Raw genomic sequence first — 23231 nt, 5'->3', positions numbered from 1 at the left:
TGTTCCTGTTATTATAACAACATTATAAAACAGACCTAGTGGCTGCAGAGATACACACTTTATAGTTTGGTAAGACCTTTAGAGGAAAGGTCTAAATAGATGGTTTCATGTGTTAGATCTGGGAGGGGGAGGAGCTAATTAGCAGCAGTCACTATTTTAATCTCCTTCCTCTTGATTACATGAACTTAATCACTGAAAAGGCCTCGAAGGGAACTGAAGGGGAAGAAAAAGAATCACGATCCTCCACACGGTAAATTTATTTTTATTTCAAAGAATATTATACATTAGCTCCGTTAAAAAAGCAGTTTTTTTTAAATCCTGGATAAAGGACCTTTTTTTCCTGGAATATTTTAAATATACAGAATTATACACATCCAGCGGGTTCTGAAGTTAGTCGCTGAAGTCTGACGTCGGCTTTGATTTCTACAGAAAAAAACAAGGCATCCAGTGGTAAAGAAATGTTTACAAAGCTAAGGTGCAACGTCACCAACCAACCGGCTATTTCACATCTACAACACACAACGCCTTCACGGACACGACACGGCGTGTCAGCGTCATGATACACACATGACACGACATGTCAGGACACGACGAGTCTGTGGAGGCTCCTGACGTCATAGGTTCAAGCCCCAAGCTGAAGAAAAGACCAACAGCTTGAAAACATGCTCCTCACTTTCTTTTCCTTTTCTGTCTCTTCATGTCAACAAATGATCGTTCATCAACTTCTGGAAAATAAAAATTTAGAGCAGAAGAAAGAAAAGTAATTACACATTCTCCAGCTAATTAAATCATACTATATATATATATATATATATATATATATATATATATATATATATATATATATATATATATATATATATATATATATATATATATATATATATATATATATATATATATATATATATATGGTGGTCGGTCTCGGCGTGCAGTAGATCTGCGTCTCAGCTCCTCACAGGAAGCAGTGACGTGATGATCATGAACAGATGCAGCGTTTACAGATAAACAAACAAACAAACAGAAGCAACTACTTCTTAGTTCACCCTAAAACTCTAACGATCATTTCACGATGAAGAACCGTTCCTCCTCTTCCTCCTTCGACACGTAGAAAAGTCAACAAACGGGACCGTCTGGTTAAATAAAGTGAAGCTGAAGACGTCGCACACGTCTGAGAGAACACAGTTTGTACTTCTCTTCAAACGGGAGGAGCTAAAGTGATGGATGCTGGTGAGGGAGGAACAAAACAACAACAACAACAACAACTACACAGAAGTGGAGGGAGCGTCTCTCGGTCTGCTCCACGTGAAGCACGAGGGGAGCCGGCGTCCAGATGACCTCACCGCCTGACCAACAGGAAGAAGAGGACGCTGCAGGTTCACAGGAAGGAGACGTCAAGACGCTGAAGGAACCAAGGGAAGGAACCAAGTGGAGGAAACATTTAACAAAGAATAAACCGTCCGTGTGTGTCATTATCCGTCTGCAGAAGCGTCTCACTCCTCATTTCCTGCGTCAGAGTGGGCGTGGCCTCTCAATCAACGTCTGAGGCTTTTATTGTGAAAGGTCGTCACCGCGGACTCTTTTGAGGGTTCAGCTCAGAAACGAGGAGGTTTGTCCAAAAAAAATATGACATGGTCCCGTATTGGTGGCTGGAAGACCCAAGTCCTCTTCCTCCTCCTCCTCCTCTTCCTCTTCCTCTGTGGTGCGTTCACTGACAGCTGGGGGAAAAAAAAGTAGTGACGGGACAGCAGGAGAGTCCAGACGCCATGTTGTTGTTTGTTTTTTGGCTTCACGCTGAGGACATGCACACAAAAGAGTGTCCCGACTCAGATGAACGAGACACACACACGCAGACACACACACACACACGCACACACACACACACAGAGTTATTTCTACGTTCACAGCGGTGGGTTCATTCAGCTCATCAGGCACAACAAACACAAACAACTGAAGGATGTTCCTCAGCCCTCGTCACTCAGACGGTCAGCCAGACACACACAGACACACACAGACACACACACAGGGGCTGGTCTCTTCACAGCAGAGGCTGCTGGTAGTACTGGTGCTGCTGCTGCTGCTGCTGCTGCTGCTGCTGCTGCTGCTGGGCCGGCGGGCCGCTCAGCGGGTAGGCGCCCGGCGGCGCGGCGCTGTGGTACGACATGTCCACGCCCACCGGGTGCTGGTACGGAGCGGCGGCCGGGTTCATGTACTGAGAGCTCATGGCGGCGCTGTGAGGAGGAGCAGAGGAGGAAGACGCTTTAGAGGTTACCGATCTTCACGGGAAGAAAAGTAGATCCTCTCAGGACGGATCACAGCCCGGACCCGTCAGGTGGCACCGGGTGTTAATACACTGTGTGAGGCTACAGGGGGCGCTGGACATTAATATTATGATGAAGAAGAAGAAGAAGAAGAAGAAGAAGAAGAAGAAGAAAAATAGGAGGAAGAAGTGAGAAAAAGGAAGAAGAGGAAGAAGGAAGATGAATATGTAGAATGAAGAAGAAGAAGAAAAGACGAGGTAGATGGAAAAAGAAATAAGGAAAGAGAAAAAGAAGAATCAGAAGAAGAAAGAAGGAGAAGTCATCGTCTAAATCACCTCATTATTTATCTCTGGGCTTTATTTTCATATTTAGCAGTTATCTTCTGGATTTAAGTTTTCCTCCGGTCATCGTTGACGCCTCAGGCTTTTATTGTGAAAGCTTTTAATGTGAAAGCTTTTATTGTGAAAGGTAAGAACCAAGCGGTGACGCTGCAGTGTGACAGAACGCCTTTGTGTAATCGGCTCATTTAAAAATCACACAAAAGGTAAATATTAAAGCATACAATGAAACCCTGGACAGACTGGCGGCTGTGGGACATGAGTCACTGGTGGAACTGGTGGAACTGGTTCATATGGAGACGCTGATGTACTGAAATGACTCAAAACAGAGACCTGGAGGGAAAGAACACTCACAAAACTGAAGAAAGATTTCAGTTTAAAGCTCTAACGAAGGAGACGCGAGTAAAGGCGGTGTGAATATTGGCAACGCTTCTGTTGTGAACGCAACACGACGCTGTAACGCTGACTGGTGTCAGACTGGTGTCAGACTGGTGTCAGACTGGTGTCAGACTGGTGTCAGACTGGTGTCTTACCTCATGTACGGCGGCTGGCCGGCGTGGCCGTTGAGCGGAGCGGGCACGTTGGGGAGCGAGTGCAGCGGCCCCGGCTGGTCGCTGGGCAGAGCGTACACCTGAGCAGGCACCTGGGACATGTAGGCGCCGCCGGCCGGACCCAGGTAACCCTGCAGGAGGGAAGCAGGTGAGCTTTAGGAAGAGCCGCCTCAGCAGTATCACACATTCTGACACATTTAAAAAGAAATAGACTTCTATACAACCAGAGGAATCGCCCCCTGGTGGTCAGGAGAGGTTATGGTTTCATATTTAGCGGACAGACATGACGGGTTCAGCTTCTCAATGAGCGTATTTCAAAATGTTAAAACACAGGAAGCCCAAATTCTCATTTAAACACAGACATGGAAAACCTGGAACAGTCGTGTAAATATGTCATATTCAGGCATCTATATAAAGGTGCATGAAGTCCACGGCTCACAGAGGGTCAAAGGTCACCGCGTGATGAGTCATCTCGGTCCTGCGAGTCGATAAAACGCTGAGTCATGAATAATTTAAGGTCGGGCGCGCTTGTTTTCTCAGTTCAGAGCCCTGAAGGCTGCAGAGACGCTGGGCGTCGAACCCCGAGTGCAACGCATAACGCTGCTCCAGACACTGTAGGATACGTTGTGTTGTTGTGTTGTTGTGTTGTTGTGGTCGGTGCTGCTGCTTGTGTCTTCGTGGCAGCAGTGTTTCCTCTGTAAAGATGGACGTCGCTCCTCTGAGACTTAGAGGAGAAACTGTGCTCTGGTTTCTTTTGGTCCTTCTCTCCTCCATCAGTGTCTGTTTTCAGAGGACGGTGCAGTTTCCAAGCAGCCGTTTTCTTCTAGTTTCACATCAGCGCTTCTCTCAGCTGACGCAGCACTTTGTTCTCCCACAAGGAGCTGTGTTCGTATCTCACTGTGCATCAGACTCTTTGTTCAGGTTGCAAGAGGATGTTAATTGACGGAGGAAAGAAAAGACCTTTCTGGATTTACCTCTGACTCGCCCCTGAAAGGGTTAACCCCGTAATGTCCGGTGTGACCGTCGGGCTCTGACCTGCATGGCGGCGGCCGAGCCGGCCGGGTTGTACTGCGCCTGCATCTTGGAGTAGGCCGAGTAGAACGGCGCCTCGTTCACCAGCTTGTTGTAGAGCTCCAGCGCCTCCAGAACCTTCACGTTCAGCTCCGACAACTCAGAGTGTTTCCTGTCAAACAACAACAAAAGAGGCGTGTCTCACTCGTAGGACGGCCCAAATGACCCGCGAGGGTTCTGCCGGCCGGGACAAGATGGACGACGCGCTTACCTGTCGATCTCCTGCAGCCTCTCGTCGATCATCGGGTTCATCTGCTGGCATGCTCCTGTGGAGGCACAGAGTCAAGCTGCGTTCACAACGGAAGCGTTACCAATGTTACTGGCGCCTGAAAGGGGGCGTGGCTTATCTCCATTAAAACAGTTTTTCTAATTGACATTGTTGTGTAAACTTTATACTTGTTGTGATGACGGGCGGCGCTTCTCAACGCTGACTTAGCGTCACGTGATTTCTATGACTTTGCATGTGATCTATTCTCGAGTCAAATTGGCAACGCTGTGGCTGTGAGCGCAGCGTGCTGCAGAGGACTTGGTGCATGAGGTCCGTACCCTCCAGCTGGATCAGCTCCAGCGGGTCGGGGGCCGGGTCTGCAGGGTCCGCGTTCTGCAGCAGCGCCAGCGTGCGGTCCATGTTCCCCTGCAGAGACACGAGACGGGCGGTTTGGCCTCGGCCGGCTTTGATTGACAGCTGGTCCGCGACCGCGTGCGTGAGCTGAACGTACCTCGTCGATGCAGACGGGCTCGGGCTCCACTCGGGCCTCCTGGGGCGCCTCCTCAGGGATCTGAGCCTTTTCCACCAAGGCCTCTGTGGAGGAAGAGGAGGAGCTTATTTAACAGGCCTGAAACGGGCCGGAGCCTAGAACCCAAACCTAGAACACGAACCTAGAACACTAAACTAGAACTCGAGTGATTGTAGTTACATTATTTTCATTGTGTTGCTTTTGTCTGAGTTGTGTGTCCTTTTGTAGCTTCATGCTGCTCATTAATTTTATAGAAGGTGGGCGTGTCTTATTGAAGGTGGGCGTGTCTTATTGAAGGTGGGTGTGTCTTATTGAAGGTGGGTGTGTCTTATTGAAGGTGGGTGTGTCTTATTGAAGGTGGGTGTGTCTTATTGAAGGTGGGTGTGTCTTATTGAAGGTGGGTGTGTCAGGAACTGACCTGGCTCCGGCTCAGCGTTCAGGTTGGTTGTGACGAAGTTGGAGGGGAAGAGCCCGACGCCTCTGTGGTTCTCTCCTTTCCACCAGTTTGGATCGCTGAGGAACACAAATAAATAAATAAACAAATGCATTGGCCTCCAGGAGGAGGAGAAGGGTTTTAAAGGCCAAGACTCTCTCCGCGTCGTCACCTGTCGTCCAGAACCAGGATGAGCTCTCCGGCCTTGAAGGTCAGCTCGTTGTCTTCGGCCGCCTCGAAGTCGTACAGCGCTCGCACCTTGCGGGCCTCCTGGCTGCCGCCGCTGGAGCTCGAGGGGTCGGAGGTCGCGGCCAGAGGCCGAGTCTCCGCCGGCTGCTTCTGCTCCTGCAGGGACAGCTCGATGGCTGAGGAGGAGCAGAGGAACCACCGCTCACTTATACTCAAACAACACTGCTACAATGCAAGAGGAGCTAATAATGAGCTAATAATATGAATCTTGATGAGCTTCATACTTTAAGTACAGCAGCGTGAAATCACGTGACGAGGAACCAACGCTGAGAACAGACGAGGTGCATTATTCAACCATGAAGACTTTACCTTTGGCCAGGTTGTCATCATCCGCCTCTTTGCTGACAGCAGGTGTGCTGACGACCTTTGAGGAGGATCCCTGTGGTGCACACGAGAGAGAAGGTCACCAGAGAGAGTGTGTCTGTGTGTACGCACAAACACACACAGGAGGGCTGCTGTGCACTTAAAGCACATGTGGAAAACAGATTTCCAGTGAGGGTCATGCCCCCCGCAGGACGGGTTCGGTACTACAAGCTGGCGCAGGGCAATAAATACATAAATAAATAACAATGTTTTATAGTTGTTCAATAAACAAATACATGTGAAATGACCACACGGTCTATTTTTATTAAGATTTTGTTATCATAACAATATTAAATATTTGAGTATTTTCTTATTTATAACATAAACGTCACAGTTTTAAGATTTTTTTCTTTTTTAAACGTGTAAATTCAAATAAACAGATAACGGCTTCAGTTTCCCGTCAGAAAGGTGAAGACATGATACTGCAGTAATACTCTGACTGTGTAGAAGTATTTCAAACAAACGCACTTAAACAAACATCACAACTTATTCCTTTAAAGCTCAGCTGAAGGTAAAAAGTGGCGTCAACGGAGCAGCTGATCAGAGACCAAATGTCATGAAGGACGCCCTCGTGTGCCGACGGCTGTCCTTTAAAGCGGCTCGCCACAACACAACACAACACACAGCCCTTCCCTCAACACGACACACAGCAGTGTAAACAACGGGAGGATGACATCATCAGAGTTTATCAAACTCTTTTGAGCTGAATAAACGGCTCCAGAGTCACGTTTACTCTGTGTATCATGGAGGTGCGGCTTTATGACAACCTGAGAGAGCAACACACACACACACACACACACACACACACACACACACACACACACACACACACACACACACACACACACACACAGTACCTGTGAGGACGCCGTGGGGAAGCTGACGCCCTCCTCCTTCAGGGCCTTGATGGTGGCGGCCACCAGGCTGAGCTGAGGATCCTTCTGGAAGCTCTCGGCCCACTCCACCAGCAGAGCCTTCAGCTTCTCACACACCTTGGGGTGGGCCTGCAGGGACAGGGGACGCACTTACAGCACCATCAGCAGGTTCAACTCTGTATGAATGACCTGTGTTACCTTAGAAACAGACTTTTATATTGATAAACGCTGTAAACACATCTGTGAACACCAGTGAAACTAAATCAAATCTGTTAAATGCAGTGATTTTGTACTAAAGTCCTAAAGATACCTCTCTACCTGCAGACCACTGTGTTTATGACACACCTGCAAAGGGGCGGGGCTTAGCTGATGGTACCTGGAAATGGGCGGGGTTTGACAAAGGGGTACCTGGAAAGGGGCGGGGCTTAGCTGAGCTAGTTGCCACAAACCACCAGATGCCACTAAAGCGTGCACACTGTCCCTTTAACCTGAGTAGTTCTGAATTATGAAGACATGGTTATGACGTATGAACCATAATAATAATAATAATAAGTTCACATACTCTGTTCACGACGCTCCGTACTTCTCCAGCAAACTCCCGTGAGCAGATTTCCAGGTGGAATATTTTGCCGCAGTTCGACACACAAGCGCCGAGCAGCTGCAAGAGAAGAAGAGATTGTTCAAGAAAAAAGAGATGAAACAGATGTTATTACAGAAAGAAACAAGGATTTATGATCCAGCGCTCGCATGATGAGTCAAAACCAACAGGTGGTCATGATGTGTGTAACGACACACACGTCTGAGCACACAGCGCTCACGTGACTCATCCTCATCCTCCAGGATGAACTCTTACACCTTTAACGACTGATCGACTCAAGAGATAAACATGGTGCTGTAGATCTAGATTTATTTATTTTAGGGAACAAAACGCTGTTTAGAGAACGTTGTTATGGAAACTGAGCGTGAGAGAGTTTTGTTGAGAACAACGTGACAGAAGAAGAACACTAAGTTATTCCAGAAGAGGAGAAGCGGCTCCATTTAGTTTCCTTCCTGTTTCTGCTGCTGAGCAGCGTGACGCCGTGTTTACCAGGATGGAGACAGATATTGATTCAGATATTGATTCAGATATTGATTCAGTCGATGCTCAAAGATCAACAAGATGTTTACACATGAAACCTGTAAGTCAGCCGGTAATGAGAACACCTTCACCGAGATAATCGCTACAGATTTTATGGTTTTATGTTCCCCCTGCACATGCTTTCTATATGCGACACCAGAAGAAGGATGAATACAAGGACGTCTAGTAATCCTGTGTGGGAGGGGCCAAATAAAATAAATACAAATACTCCTGCCTTGTGAAGCATTTTGAGATCAATTGGTGACAAAATTGATGTCATAATATCTCGGTTATGAAGCTGAACATGTTTTTATGTTAACGGAAGGCTTAGCATCATCATCATCATCATCAGCAGCAGCAGCAGCAGCAGCAGCAGCAACAGCAGCTGGAGTCGGTGACCAGAGGGCTGAGCATCACTCACGTTGAGGGCCTGCATGGCCACGTGAGGCACTTTGTGGTTCACTCTCTTCATGATGGACCTCAAGCTGTCCTTCGGTCTGAAACACCAGAGAACGGAGAACGAATCAGAGCCAACACAACAAGCAATACACACACACACACACACACACACACACACACACACACACACACACACACACACACACACACACACACACACACACACACACTCTCTCTCTCTTACCCATTGGCTGTGGTTCCTATCTTATCACAGATGTCCATGATGAGCCCCCAGTCGTCCACTGTGTTGGTTTCGTTGGTGGACTTCTCTGAAGAGGCAGACGGACACAGAGGAGAAAACACTTCACTTCACTTTGTCATTTCAGAGCGAGTGTTGGACCAGAAGCTCAAAAGAAACATTTTTGTTTGTGTGAGCCGTCGAGTCCAGAAGCAGTTTCGCCTCAACGATGACGTCATTGTCTCTTTCCTTTAGTCACGTCGTGTTCTATGAAGGTGGAGATTGTTATGATGACGCTGGAGGAGCTTGCTGCCTTGAGACACCAGGGAACTCACTCAAGCGCTCATCTCAGAGGAAGTCCTTTACCAACACTCAGAGAGCAGCAGAGACGAGCAACAGGCAACAGTTGAGTGCAACAGATAAGAGCAACAGGCAACAGATAAGAGCAACAGTTGAGTGCAACAGTGCACCTGTGTCTGGTCTTATAAGCTCTGTGGTGTCGCAGTGACTAATATCTGGGTAGTTTGCATATAACTTTACATGTGACTGCTAAGAGGAACGACATGTGAGCAACGCGTTATCTTCAGGTTTCAGCTCTAACTGAAGACATTCATGCTGATTCATATGAAACAGAAAAATAATGGAGCAAACATCTTCATTGAGAAACAAATAGAAAACACGTGTATCGCTTCTGTTTATGAGGATGATAACTAAATATACATTTTATAGAATAAACTAATGCCAGACTAGAGAAACACAACGTGTTGTCCAACACCAAAATGTAGATCTGGTAACTCACGTTAACAGATCTAAATGACCTCACGACGTCATCCAGTCACTGTGTGACGTCATCGGACGCAAAGTTAGGTGACCTAAGCCAATAATCGGATCGATAAACGTATTGGCAACCGGTCGGCTCCAATGTACCGACGTGCCCGAGGCTCGTTCACGTGCGATTGTGAACCAAAACTAAGAAGAGAAGAAGAGAAGCCCAGCTGAGCTAACGCTAGCCGCAGTTAGCTCGGACAGACTAAAAAAACAACAAACCAGCGGAAAAAACATCGCTTCACTTACCGACATCTTGGTCGAAAGGGTTCTGGGCAAACAAAGGCATCGTGAGGGTTCAAAAAGAAGTCACGCTACGTAACAAAAACAGAGTGTTTGTGTGTGATTTAGAGACTAAAACCTAAACAAATATCGCTTCCTCGTCCATTAGCTTTAAACTCGCACCAGTTGCTCTTCCGGTAACGTGGCTGTCTTGATTGACGCCTGATCAGAATTAATTTAAAGGCCGTTAGAGGGCAGTTGGTAAAATATGTTTCATTAACACGTTCAGTGCGATTGATGAGAGCTTCATTCAAATTGTTTGGAAGTAAAGCACGTCAACGTAAGTTCTAAAAAAAAAATGGTTAAACATACCTGGCACTTCATTTGACACCTATATTTACATAAAATGGACGAGTGAAACAGTGGCATCTAGCGGCGGCAAGAGGAACATCAGCAAGTAGAGATTTATTTGACGTTCAACATGTTTACTTATGTTATTCCAGTTAAATCACATACATTGAATAGAGGAACTGACAAAGAGTACAACATTGGCTCAAGATAGTTAGTTTCTATTTGTCCTAAACAGTATATAGTCCTATATATATATATATATATATATATATATATATATATATATATATATATATATATATATATATATATATATATATATATATATATCATTACACTGACAAAGAGTACAACGGTGAACGTTGAGTCAAGATAGTTAGTTTCTATTTGTCCTAAACAGTCTATGGTCTATGAGAAAAAATTTCTCCTTGGAGATTAATAAAGTACTTTTCATTCATTCATTCATGGTCCTATTCCAGTCTTTGGAATAAATCATATATATATATATATATATATATATATATATATATATATATATATATATATATATATATATATATATATATATATATATATCATATATATCATATAAATCATTATATATATATATATATATATATATATATATATATATATATATATAGAGAGAGAGAGAGAGAGAGAGAGAGAGAGAGAGAGAGAGAGAGAGAGATTCGAATATTATTTTGTTTAACTTTCTTTGAACATTTAATAGAAATAAATTATCTGTTGATCGAAAACAGAGGAACTGACAAAGAGTACAACGTTAGCTCAAGATAGTTAGTTTCTATTTGTCCTAAACAGGCTATGGTCCTATTCCAGTCTGTGGACACCCAGGGACAGATCAACTCAATTTAATCCACCTAAAAACATACACATTTAAAAATAAATAAATGAATAAATACAGTCCTACATTGAGAGAATCTGTTGTTAAAAAAAAATTGAAGGCCGAAGTAAGGATGAGTCACTTCCGGGTTTAGCTCCTCCCACACCCGTTCCCCTTTCGTTCGTTTCCGGGACTTCCGTGAAAGCTGACAGCCGCCGCCGCCGCCGTCCAGGGCCCAACAGACCGTTGAGGGTTGCAGTCATGTCGGCCGCTGCTCCGGGGACCAGCAAGACGGGCCACAGCGACGGGGCCGCGAAGAAGAAGAAGGGCCCCGGGGCCCTGGCCACGGCCTACCTGGTCATCTACAACGTTGTCATGACAGCGGGGTAAGGAGCGCGTGTCCCTCGTGCTAATGCTGCTGCGGGTCAGTGTGTGCGCGCGCTGTTGGGCAATACAGCGCTAATTAATTATTGGGAGCAGGATTTAATATTTGTAGTGTTGCAGTGCTGTTTCAAAAAAATGTTTGCGGTGTCAGGGGGGATTTATTATTGATTATTGATCCGTGCATTGTATTTATTATTGTAAACATGCACGCAGGCTGTGCAGCGGATAATAACTTCCCCCTCCGTCCAAGGGTTAACACAGATTACCAGACTACCACCTGCCGCTGCGGGTTATGGCGATTATACGGGACAAGACTATACTATACAGGACAATACAATACAATACTGAACTATACAGGACAATACAATACATTACTGTACTATACAGGACAATACAATACATTACTGTACTATACAGGACAATACAATACATTACTATACTATACAGGACAATACAATACATTACTGTACTATACAGGACAATACAATACATTACTGTACTATACAGGACAATACAATACATTACTATACTATACAGGACAATACAATACATTACTGAACTATACAGGACAATACAATACATTACTATACTATACAGGACAATACAATACAATACTGAACTGTACAGGACAATACATTACTGAACTATACAGGACAATACAATACATTACTGTACTATACAGGACAATACAATACATTACTGTACTATAAAGTACAATACATTTTCTGTACTTTACAGTACAATATAAGACTATACAGGACAATACAACTACTGCATTTAGATGTTTATTCATCTCAAAGGTTACATATACATCTAATGGATTTAATGAAATAAATAAATAATAATGAAGAAAAAAAAGTGTATGAGACAAAAATGGTGATAACATGTAAAACACTGAGTGAAGCAGTCCCATGTCATGCAGGCGTGTTCCCTCGCCCCTGCAGCTGGCTCCAGCTGGCTCCAGGTGGCTCCAGGTGGCTTCAGGTGGCTCCAGGTGGCTCCATGTGGGCGTGGCTCTGCTCGACCAGTCGGGTCACATTGCGTTGTGCGTCTGAGTCCAGGAGCGGCCACCGCTCTGGGAACGCGCCATGACAGTCACTTTGTTTGCAGAGTTTCGCTCTGCAGCTGACCTTTGACCTCTGTGGAGCCACACACTCGCTGGAGAGAGTATTATGTAATAATAATTATGTCCATTGGAATTTCGGGAATATTCCTAAATTCTTAAAATCTTAATTTAATGTTTGAATTATGCTCATTATGCAGGAAGAACAATGAACAATTAATCAGGAGTGTGTGTGTGTGTGTGTGTGTGTGTTAATGATTGAAGCTCCTTTTCTTCGTGACGGCAGCAGGTGCAAAACAAAGAGCTGCATAATGATAATAATACTGATAATAATAGTAATATATCTGTATGTGTTCCTCCACAATGACCCGTGAGCAGCTGGCTGGTCATCGCCGTGGGGCTGGTCAGAGCGTACCTGGCCAGAGGAAGCTACCACGGCCTCTACTACTCCATCGAGAAGCCGCTGAAGTTCTTCCAGACCGGAGCGCTGCTGGAGGTGAGCAACATGCTTCCTTTCCTAGCTCCTAGAGCAAGGAAACTCTGGACCTCCCTGCACCAAAGGAGAGGAGCATCTAAAGTGACGCAGCAGGAAATCAGTGATTTATCTCACAAGTTTAACATTAAAACATTATGAGTTATAATAATCTTTATGAGTTATAATAATAATAATCTTTCTTTTTTCAGATTCTGCACTGTGCTGTCGGTGAGTCTTCGTTCTTATTAATGAATGTATATTAATATCTACACAACACATGAATCACATCGTTCTAATAAACAAATGGTTCCAATTCTTATTATTAAAAGTATTCGTTTCTCTTCTGAAGCAACTCAACTCTTATTCTTGTCTGACATTTAGTTCATTTCAAGCTTCTGTCACTTTTCTTTACATTTTTAGGGGATTAAATACCAAATTATTTCACAAATAACTTAAGAAATCATAACAGGGTAATAGCTGAGAACTTCCTGTGTTCATGAAATACTATGTATTCACACCCAAGAGTAATGAAGAGCTGCCGCTTCTCTTCCTCACAGTATAACATAATCTATATAATCTGTATTAATATAATCTGTGCCCTCGTGTCTCAGGCATCGTGCCGTCCTCCGTGGTCCTGACCGGGTTCCAGGTGATGTCTCGGGTCTTCCTCACCTGGGCCGTGACGCACAGCGTCAGGGAGGTACGCCCGCTTCCCTTTCACTCCTTCTCTAAGCCCCGCCTCCTCCGCGTCAGGAGGTACACCCGCTTCCCTTTCACACCTGTTTTAAGCCCCGCCTCCTCAGCGCCAACCTGTCTCCTGTTCTGCTCCGATAGATCGCAGCGATGACGACGGATCCTGCTGCAGGTTCGCAGGAATGAGTCCGCTGGTTGTTAGTGGCGTGAAACATGGACGCTGCTTCTTGTTGTTCCTCTTCTTCTTCTTCTTCTTCTTCTTCCTCTTCTTCTTCTTCTTCTTCTTCTTCTTCTTCTTCTTCCTCTTCCTCTTCTTCTTCTTCTTCTTCTTCTTTGTGTGTCTGTTGTGTGACGCTTGTCTCCCGTTAACATTTTGTCTGCATCAGTTTAAATCTTAACTCCAGGACGCTCGAGCGTCTGCCTGCAGTTTGATCTGAAAACCACCGGCATGAAGAGCGGCTCGTGCAGCTCCATGCCGGCTCGCCGCCGCCTCCTCCTCCTCGTCCTCCTCTTCCTCCTCCTGCTCCTCCTCCTCCTCCTCACCTGTGTGTGTTGGTTGCAGGTGCAGAGTGAGGACAGCGTGCTGCTGTTTGTTACGGCCTGGACCGTCACAGAGATCATCCGCTACTCGTTCTACACTTTCAGCCTCCTGAACCACCTGCCGTACCTCATCAAGTGGGCCAGGTGGGCAACTCACCTATCTATATAACTTCATATATATATATATATATATATATCTATATATATATATATCTATATATATATATATATATATATATCTATATCTATATATATATATATATATATCTATATCTATATATATCTATATCTATATAACTTCATATATATATATATATATATATATATATATATATATATATATATATATATATATATATATATATATATATATATATATATATATATATATGAATCAGACGTTTACACAAACGTTGTCTCTTCATCTCCACGCACTTACAAGAACTAAGTCTTTTCCCATCATGCACCTGTGCAGGTACACCTTCTTCTTCGCTCTGTACCCGATGGGCGTGAGCGGCGAGCTGCTCACCATCTACGCGGCGCTGCCGGTGGTGCAGAAGACCGGCCTGTACTCCGTCACGCTGCCCAACAAGTACAACTTCTCCTTCGACTACCACTCCTTCCTCATCCTGGTCATGGTGTCCTACATCCCCCGTGAGTCCTCGCTCTCTTATTCTGCTCTTCTTCTTCTTCTTCTTCTTCTTCTTCTTCTTCTTCTTCTTCTTCTTCTTCTTCTTCTTCTTCTTCTCTGTGTATATATCAGACACTTCTTCATATGACACGTTTCAGGAGGTCATGTTTTGTGAATTGTGCAGGTTGTTGTTGTTGTTGATGTGGAGCTCATTCTGCCCCCCCCATCTCCCCTCAGTCTTCCCCCAGCTTTACTTCCACATGATCCGTCAGAGGAAGAAGGTTCTGGGCCACGCGGAGGACTACAGCAAAGTGGAGTGAGTCCAGCAGCCTGACAGACCTGACGCAGGGCAAAGAAAACAACAACAACACACGAGCCAAGTGATCAAGCCCGGCAGGAGATCTAAATTATCAACTTTACTGTTTTTTTAATTGTTATTATTTCTTGCGGTTGTATAGAAGCTCACAAATAATGAACCAACTGGTGTTTTTGTTGTGGTTTATATTCATGAACTTGTTGTTTTAGTCGCGGGAGCTGCAACCAAACGGTCGATCAGAAGCATCCAGCTGATCAATAACCTTTTAGTCCTGCGGGTAGAGAGAATACTAAACACGCGGGTCCCTGAACGCACCGCCAGGCTTCAGCCTGCCGCGTCTGTCGCTGCAACCCGCGAGTCATTTCTCTCTTTTTGTTGTCTTCTTTCATTCATTTGTCAGAAGCCTGATTTACATTCCTGATTAAGTTCAATAAAGGTTTCCATGGTGCGGCTGCATGGCTGTGTGTGTCCTCCATCGTTTATGTTCATCATCTCATCCTCATGTGAGCAGACATCCCTTTTTATCTAATGAAAAAAAACTCATTTCACCTCTTTTTAAAAAAAAATAATTTTTAATCAAATGAAGTGCTGCTTCATAAAACAAGCGTTTGCGCTTCATGAAGCTCTCTAACTGAAGAGGTCGTGTTTCATAAATGTCGTGTTAAAATAACATTTTAAGAACAATTTCAGACGTCATAATGTTTACGTTTAGGATCATTTATGAAGCTAACGGTAGCAACGAGCTTCGATATGTAACAAAAAGTAAAAAACCTGCATTTGTAGCCTGAATATATGCCGGACCTCAAACTTTATGGGCTTTTATTTTGAAAGGCAGTATTTAAACACAACTGTGATTCATTCTGTGTTTGTCACGTTTGATGCGTTCAGGTTCGCTCGTTGCATTCGAGACATCTTGGGTTGAAACCTTTAGTTCATTTCCCTGCAGCGAGCGCTTCCACCACCAGAGGGCAGCGCAGGCAAAGGTGTGTGTTTCTTAAAGGGCCAGCGTGTCGGCATAGAGGTCATGAATATAATTAATCTCATTTTGCTCGACGAGTTAAACGTTTTATGTGAACGAAAGAACCGTAAAGTGAAGCGTGAACGTCTCATCAGTAACTTTAAAATACCGCGATGACACTTGTGGACACGGACACGGGTCTCCTGGTGTAAAGTCCTGTGTTTGTTTGCCCCCGTGCAAAAATAATGAATGTGTCAAACAAAATAGATTATTGTGGCTGCAATTAACCTGAATATCTTTTCAGATAATAACTAAAAGATTATTTTTTTTAAGTATTTGCATTCCCTCCTGTAATGCCTTCCTGCTCCACTAGAGGGCCCCACAGAACCACTGTGGACAGAGGGGCGTTCAGGTGGCTGCAGTCTGCAGCTGCGCCACTAGATGTCACTAAATCCTACACGCTGCTCCTTTAAGTTGTTCACCTCGACGTTTGGGTTTTAATTCAGAGGATCCGTCCGTCTCGGCTCCTCTGAGGGGAACAGAAACTAAACGTAACGTCAGCTGTTCGCTCGTTTATTCTTCTGCAGCGGTCACATGACTCCGATTGGGTTCCTCTAAAAGACGCTTTCGTTCACATGTTTCTACCAGGAGAAGATCCTGAAGTCGAGCGTTTTGAACTGACCCTCGAGACGTTTTAAACAAACAGCATCCTTACCTGCAGAAGCCCCGCCCCCCGCCTGCATGTCTCAATCCTCACCCAGAAGCCACCGGGGCGTCTCCTTGTGTTTGGGGTGAATCGGTTGAGCGGACCCTTTAACGTTTTAATGTTTTACACGTCCCATCAGAATCCATCCGTGTCCATGTCTCGGGTGGCTCCGCCCCCTGCCGTCACGTGACCATGACCCTTTATTGTGTAGCAGAGTAAGTCTGAGCGCTGTGCGTTGTGTGAACTGCATGAAGGAACATCTGGATGGAACAGAAGTGTGTGCAACAACCTTTAAACAACAGGTGCAGCAGCATGGCGCCTCGTTGCACACCTGAGTCGACTGAATAAAGTTTTTGATACAAATGTTTTGCATGGGCCAGCAGACTTTGTACAGGTATGAATACTGAGGATATATATTTACAATAAACCACTACTACGGGAAGCATATTCACGATCTCTTCTTGCAGCATGTGTTCATGTGTTCATGTGTTCACGTGACGCAGTGTCTCTGCGCCGCGGTTAGCTTCAGCAGCTAATGGGACCAGTCTGACCATTAGAACCAGTCTGACCATTAGAGAACCAGTCTGACCATTAGAGAACCAGTCTGACCATGAGCGACGCATTCACTCAGCCTGATAAAACTATGTCCGACATTAAATATGTATTTATATATATAACTATCATGTTGTGTCTTTGTGGTGCTTTGAGGTTGTTTTGTGTCTCTTTGTATTTTTTTTGTTTTTTTTTAAGTTTTTTATGTCTCATTGTAGTACTTTTGTGTATTTGTAGTTTTTTCTGTCTCTTTATAGTTTTTTTTGTCTCTGTAGTTTTTGTCTCTTTGTAGTTTTTTGTTTCTTTAAAGTTTTTTCTGTCTCTTTGTAGTCATTTTGTGTATTTGTAGTTTTTTCTGTCTCTTTGTAGTTTTTATGTCTTTTTCATTTCCGTCTCTTTGTGTTCATGTTGTGTCTTTTGGAGGTAGTTTGGTGTTTCTTCGTCATCACTGCGTCTCTTCTGGTTTTGCAGCTGAAAGCTCAAACGTCCACAAGTCTCCATTTTCAAACTTCCACCTCAGTTTGTAGCGCAGTCTGTTCACAAGTGATTCATTCTTCTTCTGGTGACAACGTGTCGTACTCCACTCAGTCAGTTACTCGCTTCTTCACACAAACACAAGCTGTGTGTGTGTGTGTGTGTGTGTGTGTGTCATCAGAGCGACTGCAAAGCTCTCTCCTCCAGGATGAGTCACCGCACTGAAGCGTCTCCTCGTCTTCTGTTCATGAAGAGCTGACGTGGGAAACGTTTACGTCGTCTTCTTCTTGTGTATACCTTCTTCTTCCATTTTGTTGTTATTTTGCGTCTCTTTGTAGTTGTTTAATGTGTCTTTGTGGACATTCGGTGTCTCTTTGTGGTTATGTTTGCCATGTCTTGGTCGTGGCGGGTGTATCTTTGTCTCTGCACATGTTGTGCGTCTCTGTGTCTTTGTGATCTATTTCAGTCTCTTTGTGGCTCACACATGTCTGTTTGAGTGACATTTTGAGGCTGAAGGCCAGGGGGACACACAAAGTGTCCTGTTGTGTCTGTGCAGTAATCCGTCCGCGGGGAGGGAACCTGAAATAAACACAAGAGCTTCATGAAGTGTGGACTAAACTTCACCACCGTTCCTGGAATTGTCCAGTTAAATTCTGTCTTTAGCTTCTTCAAACAAGGACACCAGGTCCTTCCTTTGTCTTATGAATCCATGTTTCATCATGAACAAAGCTCTGAACCAGTGGGCTGGACACACAAACACACACACACACACACAAACAGAGGGATGAACATGCTGATAATCTGAGTCGCGTCCCATCACGCAGGCTGGTGAGTGACAGCTGGTGAGCTGTGGGCTGTGAGCCAATAGGAGAGCAGGAAGTGGGTCATGGTGGTGGATCCTCCTCCATCATGAGTCACTGACATGCTCCAATATCAGTTTTCCTTTCTGGTGTTGGGTCCGTCAGAGAGGAGTCTCATCGGGCCGAAGCCTCTCAGAGCCACTTACAGTGATTATATTAATCAGATTTGAGGGGATTACTGAGATTAATTGAGTGTTTTAAATATTGCAGCTGGAACCAGAGACTGTACGAAGTCGTCACACGTTTGGATTACGGCCGTCATGTTTTTATTTTTCACGATCAATAAACAGGAAGTGACCATATATGGACTGAGGAGGAGCGACGTAGAGACGCTGCCTGTCTCCGGTGTCGACCTGTCAATCACCTTGTAGCCCCGCCCTAAAGCATCCCCTGCTTTATGGTCTGACTCTAAATGGACCATCATTTCTTCTTCTTCTAAAGGCTTCTATACAACCAGAGGAGTCTCATAATGCAGCTTCAACACATGAAACAGACTTCTATACAACCATTTACACCTTTAGGCGACAGCAGCTCGTCCGATTGGAGCGTCGATGGGATCCTGGCAGAGGATCATGGGGACGAATCCAGACAATAAATTCGACTCACTTCCCAGTTTCATTCTAAACTCAATAAAAAACAACACATGACTCGCTGTGTCACAACGTTACGCAACATGTTGTCGTCTGCTGGAGCATCGATGTTTCACACAACTTTAACCTGGTCCTGAACCTCTCAGTGTAGTCCTGGTCCTCTGTAGTCTCAGTCTAGTCCTGGTCCTCTGTAGTCTCAGTGTAGTCCTGGTCCTCTGTAGTCTCAGTGTAGTCCTGGTCCTCTGTAGTCTCAGTGTAGTCCTGGTCCTCTATAGTCTCAGTGTAGTCCTGGTCCTCTGTAGTCTCAGTGTAGTCCTGGTCCTCTGTAGTCTCAGTGTAGTCCTGGTCCTCTCTAGTCTCAGTGTAGTCCTGGTCCTCTGTAGTCTCAGTGTAGTCCTGGTCCTTTGTAGTCTCAGTCTAGTCCTGGTCCTCTGTAGTCTCAGTGTAGTCCTGGTCCTCTGTAGTCTCAGTGTAGTCCTGGTCCTCTATAGTCTCAGTGTAGTCCTGGTCCTCTATAGTCTCAGTGTAGTCCTGGTCCTCTATAGTCTCAGTCTAGTCCTGGTCCTCTGTAGTCTCAGTCTAGTCCTGGTCCTCTATAGTCTCAGTGTAGTCCTGGTCCTCTGTAGTCTCAGTGTAGTCCTGGTCCTCTGTAGTCTCAGTGTAGTCCTGGTCCTCTATAGTCTCAGTCTAGTCCTGGTCCTCTGTAGTCTCAGTGTAGTCCTGGTCCTCTGTAGTCTCAGTGTAGTCCTGGTCCTCTGTAGTCTCAGTGTAGTCCTGGTCACACACACTCTGAAACTTTGGCTTTCATCCAATGTTAATATTAAAATATCACCTTCAAGCCCTCCAAATACACTACGATACGCTCTGCGCTCATCTGGACCTGCAGATCCCCGTCTGAACGGGTTCCCCGAGGAACCAGCCGGGGTTCCCCTGAGCAGCAGATCTTCAAAGCCGTGCACATGGATGAGAGCGTCGGCGCCGGGGACAAAGGGCCAGATGAAAGTCAGACCTAATCCGTTTAGTTTAATGCCAGCAAAGGTCGGCCTGGCGTGCCCCGCCGCCCACCCTCACGACACACACATGAAAGGGACTCGAACACAAAAGCAGACTGAACCGGGCCTGTGTTCCTGTGTGGGCGTGTCCTCATGTCCTCATGTTTACCTGCTGGTGCGGTGACTTGTTGAACTGTATGTCAAGTACGCTCAATGTCAGGTACTTTCCACCCTGTTCAGGGTTCCTGTGGTTTGGTAAAGTGTGTATCAGTGTGTGTCTGTGTGCGTCTGTGTCTGTAAGCTGGATGTGTGTGGATGAGGAGTTGTTGTTGAAAAGGGACTCCAGCCTTTGTACATGAGAGGAAACGTCTTCTAAAGTCCATGTGAAGTTGGAGGTTTTTAGCCAAAGAGCCTCACAGCAGCACGGGCGCATGCAGCTTGAACACGGGCCCAGGGGCCCAGGGGCCCGGGGGCCCAAAGGCCCAAAGGCCCAGGGCCCAGAGGCCTAGAAGCCCAGGGGCCCAAAGGCCCAGGGCCCAGAGGCCTAGAAGCCCAGGGACCCAGGGGCCCGGGGGCCCAAAGGCCCAGGGACCCAGAGCCCAGAGGCCTAGAAGCCCAGGGGCCCAAAGGCCCAGGGACCCAGAGGCCTAGAAGCCTAGAAGCCTAGGGGCCCAGAGGCCCAGGGGCCTAAAGCCCAGAGGCCCAGAGGCCTAGAAGCCCAGGGGCCCAGAGGCCCAGGGGCCTAAAGCCCAGAGGCCCAGAGGCCTAGAAGCCTAGGGGCCCAGAGGCCCAGGGGCCCAAAGGCCCAGAGGTCTAGAAGCCCAGGGGCCCAGGAGCCCAACAGGTTACTGGCCCCTGGGCCGGGTTTTCTGGTGGAAATTACTGCTGACATTTGTTGTTGAGATTTTGCCAAACTACCAATAAGAGAAGCAGAGCAGCAGAGAGAAGCAGAGCAGCTGCACACGGCTACAAAGAGACAAGAGACGACAGAGAGATGCAACATGACCGTGGATGTCTCTTTGAATCTGTGGCTCGTCCTGTGTTCCCGCCACGTGTCGATGCAGTCGGCTGCTCTCCAGCAGGCGAGCGTAGGACAATGGTGCCTCTTTATCCAGAGAGCTGAGATTGTGTTGCAGTGTTTGATGTAACACACGTGTTTGTGTCTCACATGAAGAGCCTTTAAAAGGTGAAATTAAGAAATGATGTAAAATCGAGAAAAAGGCCTCAGACCCTGACGGGTTGAGGGAAAACCGTTGGTTCTGGCAGAGCGATGAAGTCGTGCCGGCTGTCAGCCAATCAGCATCCAATACACGCCGGTCACGTGCACACCGGTCACGTGCACACCGGTCACGTGCACACCAGTCACCCACAGCGTGCCCCCCCCCCCTTTGCACCCTCATTATTACAAACTGTGATTCTACATATTTTTTGCCAATATTTGCACAGTGAAGGTCACACATAGACACATGTAGACATGTGCAAGGATGGACATGCACAAATAAAGGCATTCATACACACACACACACACACACACACACACACACACACACACACACACACCTCGTCTCCGGTCCTCACGTCGCTGGAGGTCCTAAATTCTTCCGAGCGGATATCTAGATGTAAAACCGTCAAACAGAAACCTGACATGTTTTTCCTTCCAGCGGCTCGGAACCTCTCGAGTCCCATAAATCTCCTCACCGGTATGTTCTGTGTTTTCAGCCGGGTGGAAACACCGCGGCTCCTTCGGCAGCAGCTGCTTCCATCGCGGCGGGACGAGGGTTTAGTTTTTTTGTTGCAGGTACAGCCGGACGGCGGCTGAAGGTCCCGCGAGGTCACCGCTCCTCATTCGCCAAAGCTGCAGATTGTTTGTGAGGAAACCCGTCTGAGGGAACGTGTGCAGGGAGGCGCATGCTCCTCGGTCAACAGCGAAGCTGAGGGAGGGAAACACGCTTCATCGCTGTTTTGACATAAAAGCAGGAGAGAGATGGACGGTATCAGGCGTGAGCTCACTGCACAGAGAGCGAGGAGCTGGCAGGAGGAAGCCCACTGCCCCGAAACTCCCCTTTGACAACACAAGCAAACTTTACAGATGCCAGGAGGGCTGACGAGAGAGAGAGAGAGAGAGAGAGAGAGAGAGAGAGAGAGAGAGAGAGAGAGAGAGAGAGAGAGCAACAAGTAAAACAAACATGGAGAAATACTCCAGAAACGTGTAAAACAGAAACATGTTTCATGTTTCATCCCCTGAATGAGTGCTAACGTTAGCCAACCGTACGTTAGCTCGACACAAACTAGCAACCGTGTCAGACTCATGAACGAGACATGAAGATCTTTCCAGAGTTTATTTCTTTGTATTTTTGGTTTGACAGGTTCTCACTCCATGGCGCCGTCATCTTCACTTTTGTTGAAGAATAAATTTTACTGAGTGTCTGAGAGGCCGAGGAGGAGGAGGAGGAGAAAAGACAGATGACTTCATGTTTCCTGGACGTGAGGACACATTTAGTCATTTTCTTTATGCTTTTAAAGTTGTATTCTGGGGAAATTTGCTGGAAAGTCTAAATTCTCCGTGTTGTTCCTCAGCCTGTATTAAATGACTGGCACCATCAGCAGCCTCCTCTCTGAGCAGCGTGTTTGACCCTTGTGCCGCTGTGCAGGCCCGTGGACGACCCTTACCACATCATGAGCTCATCCAACTGGGTGCAAACCACCGCTCAGGTATGCAGAGCTCCAAACACCAGCAGCTCCAAACACCAGCAGGTCCAAACACCAGCAGGTCCAAACACCAGCAGCTTAAACACCAGCAGCTTAAACACCAGCAGCTCTAAACACCAGCAGCTTAAACACCAGCAGCTTAAACACCAGCAGCTCTAAACAGCAGCAGCTCTAAACAGCAGCAGCTCTAAACAGCAGCAGCTCTAAACACCAGCAGCTCTAAACACCAGCAGCTCTAAACACCAGCAGCTCTAAACACCAGCAGCTGCTGACGGCGTCCTGCACGCGTTACGCCTGCAGAGACGTCTTGAAATACTTTCTGGAGACAGGATTTCAAGACGTGTGGATGTTCCTGCACAGCTTGACGTCAGGGCATCAATCCTCTCTGACAGCCGGTTGTTAACTCTGACACGT

The 23231-nt window shown here is 46.1% G+C and overlaps 2 protein-coding genes across 4 annotated transcripts; one reads left to right on the top strand and one right to left on the bottom strand.

The window, feature by feature from the left end:
* Window positions 1-1535: 1535 nt before the first annotated feature.
* Window positions 1536-11238, bottom strand: stam2 (signal transducing adaptor molecule (SH3 domain and ITAM motif) 2). Of its 3 annotated transcripts, none has more exons than XM_068602081.1 (14): window positions 10962-11238; window positions 8639-8723; window positions 8417-8492; window positions 7441-7536; window positions 6861-7007; window positions 5950-6019; window positions 5564-5756; window positions 5377-5471; window positions 4941-5023; window positions 4768-4855; window positions 4433-4487; window positions 4186-4333; window positions 3133-3281; window positions 1536-2231 (listed from the first exon to the last, which is right to left on the bottom strand). In XM_068602081.1, the coding sequence occupies exons 2-14, from the start codon at window positions 8674-8676 to the stop codon at window positions 2039-2041; spliced, it is 1431 nt and encodes a 476-aa protein (XP_068458182.1). In that variant the 5' UTR covers window positions 8677-8723; window positions 10962-11238; the 3' UTR covers window positions 1536-2038. The 3 variants fall into 3 exon arrangements, with proteins under 3 accessions (XP_068458182.1, XP_068458183.1, XP_068458181.1); XM_068602082.1 differs by lacking the exon at window positions 10962-11238 and adding an exon at window positions 10052-10188; XM_068602080.1 differs by lacking the exon at window positions 10962-11238 and adding an exon at window positions 9707-9893.
* On the top strand, window positions 11038-15432 carry hacd2 (3-hydroxyacyl-CoA dehydratase 2). Its single transcript, XM_068602083.1, has 7 exons — window positions 11038-11260; window positions 12700-12817; window positions 13006-13024; window positions 13408-13496; window positions 14052-14173; window positions 14505-14683; window positions 14898-15432. Exons 1-7 carry the CDS (start codon window positions 11136-11138, stop codon window positions 14978-14980), a joined length of 735 nt encoding a protein of 244 aa, XP_068458184.1. The 5' UTR covers window positions 11038-11135; the 3' UTR covers window positions 14981-15432.
* Window positions 15433-23231: the final 7799 nt, after the last annotated feature.

The sequence above is a fragment of the Clinocottus analis genome, unplaced genomic scaffold, assembly GCF_023055335.1.
Source record: "Clinocottus analis isolate CAN_PGR_092001 unplaced genomic scaffold, fCliAna1.0.p SCAF_59, whole genome shotgun sequence".
Taxonomy (NCBI): Eukaryota; Metazoa; Chordata; class Actinopteri; order Perciformes; family Cottidae; genus Clinocottus; species Clinocottus analis.
The sequence above is the reverse complement of the archived record's forward strand: the minus strand, read 5'-3'. Positions and strand labels throughout refer to the sequence as shown.